The 13,097-nt window shown below is 38.2% G+C and overlaps 1 protein-coding gene and 1 long non-coding RNA gene across 2 annotated transcripts; one reads left to right on the forward strand and one right to left on the reverse strand.

The window, feature by feature from the left end:
- Window positions 1–5,463: 5,463 nt before the first annotated feature.
- Window positions 5,464–6,450, reverse strand: LOC133898597 (MADS-box transcription factor 27-like). Its single transcript, XM_062339296.1, has 4 exons — window positions 6,337–6,450; window positions 6,199–6,240; window positions 6,037–6,120; window positions 5,464–5,919 (listed from the first exon to the last, which is right to left on the reverse strand). The coding sequence occupies exons 1-4, from the start codon at window positions 6,448–6,450 to the stop codon at window positions 5,767–5,769; spliced, it is 393 nt and encodes a 130-aa protein (XP_062195280.1). The 3' UTR covers window positions 5,464–5,766.
- Window positions 6,451–9,690: 3,240 nt separating this feature from the next.
- LOC133898772 (uncharacterized) lies at window positions 9,691–11,555 on the forward strand. The gene is made up of 2 exons (XR_009906265.1): window positions 9,691–10,657; window positions 11,145–11,555. It is a non-coding gene; the product is annotated as an uncharacterized LOC133898772 (long non-coding RNA).
- The last annotated feature ends 1,542 nt before the right edge of the window (window positions 11,556–13,097 follow it).

Raw genomic sequence — 13,097 nt, forward strand, 5'->3', positions numbered from 1 at the left:
GACCATCTTTTGTCCCTTTCAGATAATTATTTTATTTGAAATATGTATTTGATATTGTTCTGTTGAATTATGTGCGTATCAGCTACTTGATTTAGAGACTGGTACAAGAGGTACATGGGAACATGAGGTCGGGGTCCTGATAGTTTCCAAGTCGTAGATGTTTATACATGAACCTAATATGTCACACATTTAATGGGTCGAAAAAGGACATGTGGATTTGATCCGTAAGAAGGTTTAAATGGATTGTATTTATGAGAGACTAGAGTCATAATGAGATTTCAATGTGGGAGCTCGCAAAAGGACTTATATAAGGGGAGACGTGGGAAGGGGTGCGTATGGTTGAGCCACTTCGAAACTCTAGCCTCATCCTCTCCACCTGACCTCTCGAAACCTAGTTGTATGTGTAGTGCTAGCATACTAACGATCAACATTCCACCATAGGACGTGTGGATACCTACAGGTGTTTCTGCTATTGCTGTGCTAATCGGATCAACGATGATAATGCGCGACGTTGAAGCTTGTCGGAGTTTGCAGATAGCTTATCAGAGATACTTCCTCTACATCGACGCGCATGATATTAGATCGGTCTGCTCCAATTCTTCTTACGCTACACTGCACGTCTAGTGGTAATGATCAATGATCCCATACTCATATGATTTTTTGATTGAATGTAGTAGAAATTTATTATTTTACGCTAGTATAACCTACCCGTCCTTTAACAATATAGCCACATCTTGACCTCATATGTAAGAATGGAGGAAGAGCAGCCATAACATCACCGCCAACTAGATTTTTTTTTAAGTAGTAGAGGTAAACACTCTAGAAAGTTGACTTATTTGGTTCTAATAAAATCCAAATTCACCTAAAATTCTTAATGAGTAAATCCAATGAACATGAGAATTGTTTTTTCAGAAAAAAAATCAGGTGGCATTTCAACTTTCAAGTCGCCAGTCGGCGATCTGACCCGCACTCGAGCTTCAGGTTTGGGGTCGGGGAGCAGGGGCCCGACCGGCGCTCCTGCCAAGCAAATATTCATTCCGCCCTCTCCTCCACCCGCCGCGGCTGCCTATATACTCGCCCCCCTCCCCATCCTCCACCCCATCTGCCGACCTAACCTAGGGTTTAGTGGAGTGAGCGCGTGGAGCGGCCTCGCCACGGGGCGAGGGGCCGATCCATCCAGGTGAGCCCGCGCAGCCTTTCTCTTGCTTCCTCGATCCGTTCAATTCTGCTCTTAGGACGGACGCTCCGGTGTAATCGGTGATGCCAGGTCGCCTGGCTTCGGGTCCTGCTGTGAAAATCATAACGTTCCGTTGATGCCCAACGGTGCGATGGATCGAGAGAAATAGGTCGGCCTTATGGTTTTGGTGCTCGGGGGTGGGGGGTGGGCTGAGTCAAGATGTTATTCTAGATGGATGTGATAAATCGATTTGGTGTAATGAAATTGCATGATTTGACGACCCGCTGCTTTCTGAGGAAGGAGATAATGTTCGCTGCTCATTTGACTCCTTGTTCAGTAAAATTTTAGGTCATTTTGTTTGTTAGAGCCAAGTGACGTCTCATTTGCTGTGCCTATGCAGCAGTTTTTGGTTCCTGAAAGGTATTGGTAAGTTTCCGGTTTACGCACAGATGATTGCACTGCATTCTAGTACTATGTGTCTGTTGTTGGTCCAGTGTTAGCCCTCCGAGACAGTAGGATTTGCGCATAGGTATATATATGTTGGCACTTGGAAGATTCTGTCTGTGCACTCTTGAGATTGCAACATTCGCTGAAGAAAATCCTTCAAACTCGAGGATTTACTTGTTTGATTGTTTCACTTAGATTAATCAAGTATTGGGTCTTTAGTTTTCTTTTTCTAAGTAGAATATTGTGGTTTAGGATGAAGATTTTCCTGAAGCACATGGAATATAAAAAGGGCCATCGTTATTCCTGTTAAGCTTAGGAATATTGGTTGACTCTAATGTTCTGAACTTCTGATGAACTTTATCCATTTTATGTCCATCCACATTCTTTTCTCTCTTTTCAGAACATGTTGGTTACAAATATTGAGTGCTTGTTTCTATACTAAAAATTGATATAAGAAAACTATGATAGGATTTACATTTGAAGCCATCCTCTTGATTGTGACATACATTGTCTGGAGTACGTTGTACTTTCCTGTCATGTAGAGGCCCATAGGGCACTGCTGGCGAACACTTATGAACATTACGGAAACATTAGATGTTTCATAGGAACCCACAATTGCTAATTATAATCAGGCTCCTAAATAGTGGATATTGGTTCATATCGTTTGGCTCTAGTTTATTGAATATTGTACGATATATACCTGCATTGGCTTTCACGTACATATTTAATTTTGATTTAGTTTGAGTATGTGTATCTTTACTACTAAAAGGATTTTCTTGACGGTGGTAGGCTCTACCATCGTCAAATCTGATGCATGTGTATGTGCCATAGAGAATCCTCTGTGGAGGGATCATCTGGGCGTAGTTATATTTACGTGGTTTATATATTAATCTCTGTGGCTTGATGATCAATTAGAGGTTTTAAATATAATTGCTAGATTTGAGGATGGTTATTTGTGAATGCTGAATAGGTCAACCTTTAGTGTTTGTGACGTAATAATTGTCTATTTGACATCCGTTGCAATCAGTGTTACTTGGCACCCGTGTCCAAATTTATTTGCCGAATCGCCGGAATCGGACACCCCGAATCCAAGTTGGATTCCGATACCCGTGTCGGATTCCGAGTTGTATTTCGCGTGTCCAAATTTTCTTTGCCGAATCGGACACTCGAGTCCGAGTCGGATTCTGACACCTGTGTCCGTGTCCAGGTAACACCGGTTGCAATGCACAGGGTCTGGATTGTTAGTAATTTAAAAAGTTTGAAGTTGTAATATAATTGTGATAGTTATCAGACCCTTGAAACAATTAAAGAAAAATGCATTAGCGGATCATGTTAAAATTTTCCTTATTACAATGCAAGAAAGTGCATAATATATTTAGAGATTATTTATTAATTCCACAATTTGAACTAGTTGTAACCCCAAATACATGTAATGTTTTCCCTGTCAAGAACATTTTGGCAATATCAAACCAATGATCAATAAATCATTGGCCATGTGCCGGTCCGTATCGGCTCATGTCTGGTATATTGAAATGACATGTCATAGCAGTAACTTTTAGTGGATACGATTGATATAACGATATTTAGACACTGGACTACAATCTGTTTTGGTTACACAGCTTTGCTGTGAAATAGTGTGGGTATTTAGGGCGCGTTTGGATTGAAGCCCCAAGCCGTCCTTCCAAAAAATTGGCGTTGACCATGTGCGGGCGAGCCGTTTGAATGGACGTCAAGATTTGACTCACCCAGGCTTGCACGGTCATTTTCATGCCAACACGTGTGAGAAATAGCGGTGGCGAATTTGTCCACCAATTTTTTGGCGAGCCCGTGTTGTGGTGGGGCTGGCACGGGCACCATCCAAACAAGCCTTATTTCTGTTTTCTGGCTGATGAAATTTAACAAATTTTAGTTTAAACACTTTTTTTGCCTTTATCTTAAATAATTGAATACTCAAATGGCACCCCTTAATGCACAATTGAGCCACTATTTCATCATTCGCCTAGACTTGTGGCTATTGGAAGCTGATCCTGCGCCTCATGGCTGCCAACAACCATTGATGGCAGTACCCCTTTGCATGTGCTGTACTGCTATGCTGGTTGCATGCTGCTGCACGTGCTACCTGTGCCCTGTGGGCTTCTTGTTTTTTCTCCGGTTGTGTCACTAAGCTGGCCAACAGGAAGTGCTTAAGAATGACTTGTATTTTTCAAATTTGTTTGCTTGTAGATCTTTAGTAAGCCTGGTTCATTATCACACGCTTTATCGACATGCACCATAATGTAGATGTGAATGGATTATTACAATCATATGACCATCTTGCCCTATAAAATCAAGAGTTATGTAAACAGTGTTTGTTTGTATTGAATTGTTTCATTGTCTTTTGTTGTAGCTATTTGGATGATGTAATCCCTTTTCTTAATATATGCATTTGCGTTGTTCTCATATCCTCAATATGGCATTGATCTTTGAATTTAATTTGATAGCAGACACAAATGTTGTTATTTTGAGAAAGAATACTTCTGTATGATTTGTTATTTTGAGAAAAAGTACTTCTGTATGATTTGCTATTTAATTTGATAGCAGACACAATTAATATATGCATTTTTGAGAAAAAGTCACGGCATCATTGCAAAGCATAAGAAGACGCTACATGTACTTATGTATGATTTGTTATATAACTGACCTAACCTTGTATTATTTTGATCAGATATGCATTTGGTGGCAGCAAGCTGGAGGTGGCAACTGCATAACTTGCAAGAACTTGTAAGTTTTCATGATATATCATGAAAAAGATTATTTATCATCTTGTTATTTGTCAAACCGGATTTTTACTGATTGGAACCATGTCTTTGTTGAGCGCCCCTATTGGTTACTATATGGCTCTTGCTGCAATTGATTATACAACAGTAGGCTTGGTTTTTGAGCTATGTTCTAAGCAATTAATTTTCAAGTATGCATGGTGTTTTCTTGTTTTGAAGCATTGCACCTAGAAGAAGATCCCTTTTTAGTTCAGTATAATCTTGAAATGTACGAGCTTAAAAGTACTTGGAGGTAGAATATTAGTTGTGTATGTTCCCAAGGAACTGGTGTCGCTTGCTCTGTCTTCATTCTGTAAGCTATACTAACAAAACTAAAGAATATAGAGATAATTCCTTGTGTGCCACTGAATGTTAACGAAATTCTTGATTTACCACTGAAAAAATTATGGTCCCTTCCATGCCATCACTTAATTGTTTCCTTTTCCTATGTGCCATTGTCGTCATAACGGAGGTGACGGCAGTGACACACAGGGGATGAAAAAACTAAATTGGTGGCATGGAAGGACCATGATTTTTTCAGTGGCAAATTGAGAATTTCGTTAACATTCAGAGGGAATTAATATACACTGGATAGTGAGGATGATTTAACATGTAGTCACAGTGCGTCCTGCGATTGTTAGGGTTGAAGCAAACTGTATGGCAAAGTTTTGTGGATTTGTGACAGATACTCACTAAGCAGTGCCTCCTGTGCATGTGGATTCCACCTAACCTCTCCTAACCTCACTAAGCAGCACTAAATTTTGAGGCAAAGTGCAAAATTGAGTGTATACTGGGTGCATTTTTTTTGTTCATTTTTAGTCTGTATTGGACTTTGGGTTGTTCTGGTGCAGTTTAAGATCGTTGTACTACCAAAACTCTCGTGTACTATTTAATGCGCAAGTCCTTTGCATGCGTTTCTTTTTCTCTTTTGCATTCCAAGAGTAATTGTTTTTGTAAATTCCTATCAATACATGTTCTTATGTATATTTAACATGTAACCAGATTTCTCTGCTGCATCATCTTTGGAAATCACAATTCACAAAGTGCTGCATTGTTCAGAACAATATTATACATGACATAAACTCTGCTGTTCCTGAATGGGTTCCAGACATTGAATATGGAAAGCTGAAGCATAATCAATGCTCTTGTTCATACAGAAATTGTGGCATCTCGAAGCTTTAATGCTTAAACTGTAGCTGGTACGCCTTGTAGTGTTAACCTAAGGTTATCAGTTGATGCGCTCTTATTTTTGTCCATCCTCACAGCAATTGAAGTCTGATGCACTTTCAGTAATCAAAACTCATGTGCTTTTCTGAATCTGAATTTTATTTGAATTTGGATAAGAACTCATCCCAGAGTTGGTGTTCCTGACTTCTCCTTTTCCACATTATGAGGTTGACTTAGCCCAAGATTAACTGGAACATTTTCATTCTCTGTAGTCAGGATACTGTATCGAATGGTAGTACCTGTTGGATGCTCATTTACTCTTGGTCCATATACCTGAGAAACGAATATGATATTTTTGCCGTTCACATATATCAGACAAATGAAAAAAAACATTAGGTTGAACTGTATAAGCTGCATTTTGGTTGCCAAAATGTTTCCGGATACACATACCTTTTTCTGTAATTCAATGTTCTCTTGATGAACAAGATTGACTTTATTGTATAGTTCTATATTTTCCTGGTGCATGAGGCCTCCCTATAATTCCAATTAGAAGTTTGTGTAAGGAATTCACTAGAATAAATTAGTAATGCTAAATAAGTTGTGCCAACAGACCTTCCTGTTTAATTCTTGGATTTGATCAATCATAAGTTGGTCCTGTAGAGTGAAAGTTAGTCAAAGTAGTCATCGATACCCATTCTGTAAAAGAACTAGCCTATATTGTAATGGAATCTCAACAAGTTTTGATGTAACCTTCTTTAGACGAATGTTTCTTAGGCTCCTCTCCAGCTTATTCTCTAAATTTTGCAAATCTTTTGCATCCAAGCCAGAAAGCTGCTGACCCAACAACTGCCTGCATTTACGCATTTTATGCACACTTAATATATTTTTCTAAAAATGCACTTATTATTGTATTTCTAGTTTATTGAGAAAACAAGCAATAAAGTTCTTGCACTTGTAAACTGTCTCAGTTTTTATGTGCACTTTTATTCATTTGGAACTAAGACCTACTTTTTGGACATCATTTTTTAGAGAGTCAAACGAATCACAACAGTTTGTAGGTCAAGGTTAAACTAGAAATTTAAAGCAGTGAACACCGCCCAGAGTGCATTCAAATTAAGAATGGTGATTGGTTAAACAGTAAGCAAAACTTGGGTTTCTTTTCCTTTTATTGTTTAACTTAATAACAATATTATACATCTCAGTTTGGATAGTTTAGCTATGGACCTGTAAAGTCAAACTTTGTTATTGATAATTTTAGCCTCTTGGGTATAATAGATGCTTTAGAACCATCATTCAGTTGCTTATGATAATTGTTCATAATGTGCTGAGAATTTGTTCCCATTGATTCCATATCTGAGCATAAAGTAGAAACTTACTTTCTTTTCTAATGGTGTTTTTCAAGAACTTGACCAAATGGTTCTCCAATGATCATTAGCGTTGGCATACTAGAAGAAAAAAAATCAAGATTCACTGCCATGTCCTTTTTTAGTCTGATACTGATTTCCATTCATATATCTCTTGCATTTATTATAGGTTGGTTGAGAACCATACCGATGATGCTCTTGCAAGTTATGCAGTTGCTGCCTCAAGCTTCCTGCCTCCCTTTGCCAAAACTAGTAAGATGAGAAACCTTTCAATTAATATAGATGAAGATTTTTGCAGCCATATGTTCTGTACTTTAGCATATGGAATTCGAGAAAGAAAGATATAACATGCAATCAGACACTACAAGGCTATGTATACACAATGTAAAACATCATTAGTGTGAGTTAGCTGCTCTTATGAGGCTATGTTTGGTTTGAAAATGCTTTATGGTTTGAAACCAGTTACAGTCAAGTCTTTGGCTACTGTGACAAACTGACAACTGTCTGTGCGGCTGTACAATCAAAGTATTGAAAGCAGTGGTGCTCCTTGTACATCGTTTGTCACTCCCATTGAGTGAACTGAAATTTTTATCTCTAAAATATTGTGATGTGAGTACTCATCATCCCTTCAAACATGTTGCATTTAATATTTTCCATCCAACATGTGTTCACTTTGATATTATCCTGTGCATAAACATAATAAAATGTTACTTAGTATAATTTAACATGAACTTGAATGGTGGAATGACGCACCCTCAGCATACTATAAGAATAGAAACTGGAACAAATTAAACCTGATATTTGTGCTTAAGTAGATGCCCTCAACATATTTGAGGCAGTCTGCTGGTTTAAAAAACATTCATAATAGATCAGGTACTGATGCTATTTGGAGTATAATTTTGAAAACAAATGAAAAGGATTTATCATAGCTGGCGCTTGTGGTCTGATGTTATCACTTAAAACTAGCTGATTTACGACCACTTTCTCCCTGACTTCTACTCCTTCCGTTCAGAAATAGTAGGTATATTTCTTTTAGCTCAGTCTTCGAAGTTAGATTTTGACTAAGTTTTTCTCACAAAACATATCATTTATAGCTACAAAACCTATATAGTATGAAATCATTTTGAATTGTAAATCTAGTTGTATAATTTTTATACACTAGAAATTTTTATAATTTGATTAAATGTTAGTCAAAGTACACAAAGTTTGACTTTTTCAAAAAGAAATAGGCCTACTATTTCTGATTGGAGGGAGTGGTTGACAAGAGTTAGTCAAGGATCCACTGCCAGTAATACAAGGTCCGGAGGGTAAAAAAAAAAAAAAACTTGGACAGAAAAGGTGTTTGTTCCAGTGTTCACAGATATGGGTAAAAAAAAGTTCTATGGATACAACTGGTGATGCTTCATAGCAGCAACCTCATTGTATAGTGGCATTTTAGTCATCTACAGAAGATCTGGGCATTCTCAAACCTTTCTTTTCATTCTAGTTTTAGTTGAATGAAAAGCAGAGTGGTGACCTGTTATCAGTGTTATTCACTTGTTTGGTAAAGTTCCTAGATCATAAATAAAGACAGGATGTGCCCATCAGTTTTTTTATTGCTTATGATTTGGCCTATGCTTACACAAGACAGTGGTGTCTTAAGTTGCCTTACAGGCCTACAACAAATCTACCTTTTAGGAAACATATGTTTAGCTACCATATGCCTTGGTACCTATAGGGCCACACATGTAAAACCACAAAGATAAATCACAGTTATTTTCCTATCCTATCTCTGTAATTCATGCTAGCCCTTAAATTGAGAACAATACTTGATACTAACTTTCGTAACTTATTAATCATAAGTCCTCCTTTTAGTTTCCGAGATCAGTTTATTTCTATGCATGCCAAAAATTGCAAGAATATATTGTTGGCAGATTTGGCCTAAATGAAACGGTTGCAGCATGAAAAAAGGGAAACTTGGATCAATATTATTTTATCAATTGTTGTTGGCTCGAATGGCGGTTGGTTGGACTGTCCCTGGTTTGATAGCTCTTCTTTCGGAGCTATGCCACTGGTTCTTTCCTTGGAGCTCTGTTACTTGAGTGCCCTCAGGGATGAATTACCTTCTAGAGTTGTTAAAAGAGCCTTGGCTGTAACAGAACTTTGGCTGTTAGCTATGCTTGGTACCATACGCTCCACCTGAAGTTATGTGTGCTTTGATAACTAATTAGTTATCTTCGTTTCCATATGGTGTCTAATTTTTTTTACGTAAGATTGGATTGCTTATTGTTTTTATGGCGTAATATAGTATTATTTTTTATGTCTGGAACAATGGATGCAGTTTTTGGCTTAATGAATAATAACGTTAAGGGTTCTTATTGGAGTTCATTTGCACCGGAATCAGTAGGTTGCAACTTCTGAGGTATTTTCATTGTTCAGTGTAACTTAAAGAACCTTCAAGTTAGATTCACTTCAGAAGTTTACAAGGAGAATTCACATCAACATCACCATCGATTGTCTTTGAATACCATTCTGGCAATTCCATATAATTTTTTAATCAACTATAGATGTTCTGTGTAGATGAGTGCTCTTTTTGGGTCCAGTGATCAGGTTCATCTGCCACACTGAAGGTGATATATGACAGCTTTAGTTACCTAGCAAGTATGGAAAATAGACATAGTCTCCAGGTGTTGAAACCTTTTCTGTTCCCTTCATGGATTGATTATGCTAAGGGATATTGCTATTGCCATTCGTGGTATGTCATTGTGCTTTATTTGTCAGAAACCAAATGCTCTCTATTTACTCCTGTTTTCTCTGAAGGTTATTTCATTGTGTTCTTCATTTTTTTAGCATGCCTGTTTAAACAAGCATTTGATTTGAGTAATAAACTGAATATTTCCATCTTTCTCAGAGTAGAGTTAGATATTATGTATTGCCTCCAGGGCAATAAAAAATGTAGATAAGTTATGTAGCCCAGAAATGTTCTGATCAGAGCCACGTTCATCTAAGAATGTTAAGTCATGATTTGTTGTCCAGTTTAGTCTAATTAACATGTTAAGAGTTCATTTCTACAGAAAATCCATGATATGCGACTGAATGATTACATGAGCGATCTAAGGAATTTTCCTCAAAATTAGGGTTTGTTTCTAGAGAAGAGATGCAAGCTTATTTCTGTATTTTATATCTACCAGCTGAAAATGCCTGTGTGGTCCAAGGAATTGTGCTCAAAATCAGGGGCCTGAATGTTGCCATCCTATTCAGATTTGTTGCAGTAATCATTAGAATAATCTTGACATGTGCATTTGAGTATTTTGTTATTAGCTATTTATTTCTTTTTTCGAACAATTAGCTATTGATTTCTTCCTTTGTTTCCTGGTCTTTGGACAGCCCATGCATAATCAGGAATGTTACAGTAAAACTTGTTTGTTCCACTACATGAGGGGAAGAAAGATACCTGTTTAACTCTACATCACATCTTCACGGACACCACAAACAAATTTTGCAGACTACTTGCTTCAGAGCATGTTGCATAATGAATTTATCCTCACAAAATTGTTTGATTCAATGATGAAAGCCAGTGCTATGTTTTCTTGGTCAGCTATGCTAACGTGGCCTTGAGCAACATAAGAAAGAAAGGTCCTGAATGCTGAAGAGTGTCGTGACTATGAGAGTATCAACACTCCATAACCATTGCTTCAGCAGGGCAGTTCATGTTTGTCATGGTGCAGGTATGTTGCTTCTCGGTTCAGTGATATTTGATTGCCCGTGTGCCCATTGTTCAATTTAGTGTATTTGTCCAAACGTATACATGCCAACAACTGATGAGAAGGATGTATGAAATATGCTAATATGCTATCATCGGGTAAAATGGATGGAACTTGCATTTACATATTTTGGACTTTCTTTGGATAGAGTGGATATATGGGCCCACAGGACTGTTGCAAAGTGCTATCCATGTCCTCCCATTTGCAGCTCATGTAATAGAATTTGGCCAACACATTCACATCCGAACTAGTGCACATAACTTAAATGTTGGAGCTATGTGTTATGGTCATATGGTGTTCTGTAACTCATCTCTTTCTGCTCTTTCTGTAGCTCTTTGTTATTTTACATGATTTTAATGCTACCTTCTGTTTCTGCTTACAAATGGCTTGTCGTAACTCGGACTGTACTGACAAGTATGAGTCACTAACATCTCTTTTTATTCCTATGCAGATGACCGCAACAATCTTGATTACTCTAACCTATGGGATCATCAAAATCTGGGACTACCTCAAGCGCCTTCTATTCGACCTTTGGGTCTGCGATGCAAGTTTGTGTTGCAGCTTCTTTTTAGATGTATCTGTGTACTGCAGACAAAATGGTCAGCACTGTTTTGACCACTGTGTACCATGTGCGCGTGGACGTGTTCTATGTTTTCTCGGCTCCCAGAGTGGAGCTGTTTATTACTATCTTACTCCTAAACCTGGAAAACCGTGAACTATCTGGGTTGATTTTGTACTTGTATTATTAGGACATGTTTGTACCCAGAATGCTTGTGATCTAAACTTAGAAATGTTACCCTCCTGCTAATGTTCTTGAAGTTACCAGCATGTCATTGCAGAAATATAGTAAGTTAGCAGTCAAGTTCTCTCTTCTGGCGGAGGAAATTTGGTGCGACTTTCACCCGCAATTTCTAGCGGAGGAAATTAATATTGACCAGGTAGCACCTATCCTTCCGTGCATGCAATGTCTAGACTGCTGGAAAGAGCATACGAGGATGTGAATTGTATTCACGAAGTACCTTAGCCTCGGCACTCGCGTTCATGGTCTGATTGTGATCCTCTTTGACCTCGCTGTATCTTTCAATGACAGATTTCATGCTGGTTGACAAAAAATCTTCTTCATTAGAATGTTAGGAGGAAGTAAAAATGCTGCAGTGATGTACAAACGATGATCATGGTGACCAAGAATCCGAGAGAAACACTGCACTTGTAAGCTTGTCGTTATTAAGGCATGAGATCTGGAACAGGATTTTTTTATGACAATTCAACGTTCAAACAAAGACTTAAATACTCTGTTTAAAGTTATCTGTGGATGAAGAGAACTGAAGACATGGAGTCAATATCCTTCATTTAATTGGGTCTTCAATTTAAGGATTAAAAAGAAAGAGAAAACTAACATAGGAAAGACATTCAATATCATTTCTCCCCCTTGACAATCAAGAGAATAATTTTGTAAATTAGTTCCTTTTCTATTTTCCTGTATTCATTTAGAATTCCGAGCTAAGTTATTTGAGCTAATCTTCTCAACAAAATAAATAAAGCCTATCCGGAATACCCCTGTGAGTAGAGATAATCGTCTCAATTTTTTTATTTTTTTTATTAGCAAAGCACACTCTGGAAGTCTGTACCGTTTTAGCAACCAGTACTATTGCAAGGGTATTAGCAAAGCACACGCTGGAAGTTATTTTCAACAAACTATCTTAGACGGCTGTTTTGTCCATCGTGTAAGGTCGAAGGAGAAGTGCTTGTTTTGTAGTTTAAGGGATACAGAAGACACAATACAATAATTCGCAAAAAAGAAGAAGACACAATACAATTGTTTATGAGGTTGTGCGTGGACTTCTTTGATAAAATAAAACGGGGAACTTTATTGTTTTAGAAGTTTTTCTTTTGCGATTGCAACATGACATATACGCACACACCACACACGTAACCATGAGTACACCCTTCTCACACACCTATAAGTAATACCATTGAAAGCACCTATGTATGTAAATTGTGGGACTAGAACTAGAACCCCGGTGAACGGAGTCATACCCTCACGTCTCCACCACCACATAAAAAGGTGATCTCCATTTTAGAAGTTCTTAGGCATGTTGGATGCATTTCAGAGTTCTTAGGCAACCAACATATTTTCATTGTAGAATATATTACCACTTGGAAGTAAGATTAATTACTGGCTTTGGGTAGGAATGTCAACGGGTCAGGTCGGGGTCAGGTGGAGCAAAACCACACCCGACCTGAAATCCGACCCACATCCAAAGTACTAATCGGGTTAAAACGTGCCCTCACACCCGAACCCAACGTGGACCCAAAATCCGATGGGGACCTGTCGGGTCTTATTAACAGAGGAGCGCGCGGAGCCGCGGAGGGGCACAAGCTGAGGGGTGGCGCCGAGGGGGCA

Source organism: Phragmites australis, chromosome 18 (assembly GCF_958298935.1).
Source record: "Phragmites australis chromosome 18, lpPhrAust1.1, whole genome shotgun sequence".
In the NCBI taxonomy this organism is placed as follows: Eukaryota; Viridiplantae; Streptophyta; class Magnoliopsida; order Poales; family Poaceae; genus Phragmites; species Phragmites australis.

Bases quoted from the DNA above. Each gene is read 5' to 3' on its own strand.
- LOC133898597 (XM_062339296.1), bottom strand. From the start codon at position 6,450: ATGCGTAAATGCAGGCAGTTGTTGGGTCAGCAGCTTTCTGGCTTGGAT. The intron at 6,241-6,336 runs GTTACATCAAAA...TTCACTCTACAG, and splicing joins GAAACATTCGTCTAAAGAAG to GACCAACTTATGATTGATCA. The intron at 6,121-6,198 runs GTCTGTTGGCAC...TTGGAATTATAG, and splicing joins TCCAAGAATTAAACAGGAAG to GGAGGCCTCATGCACCAGGA.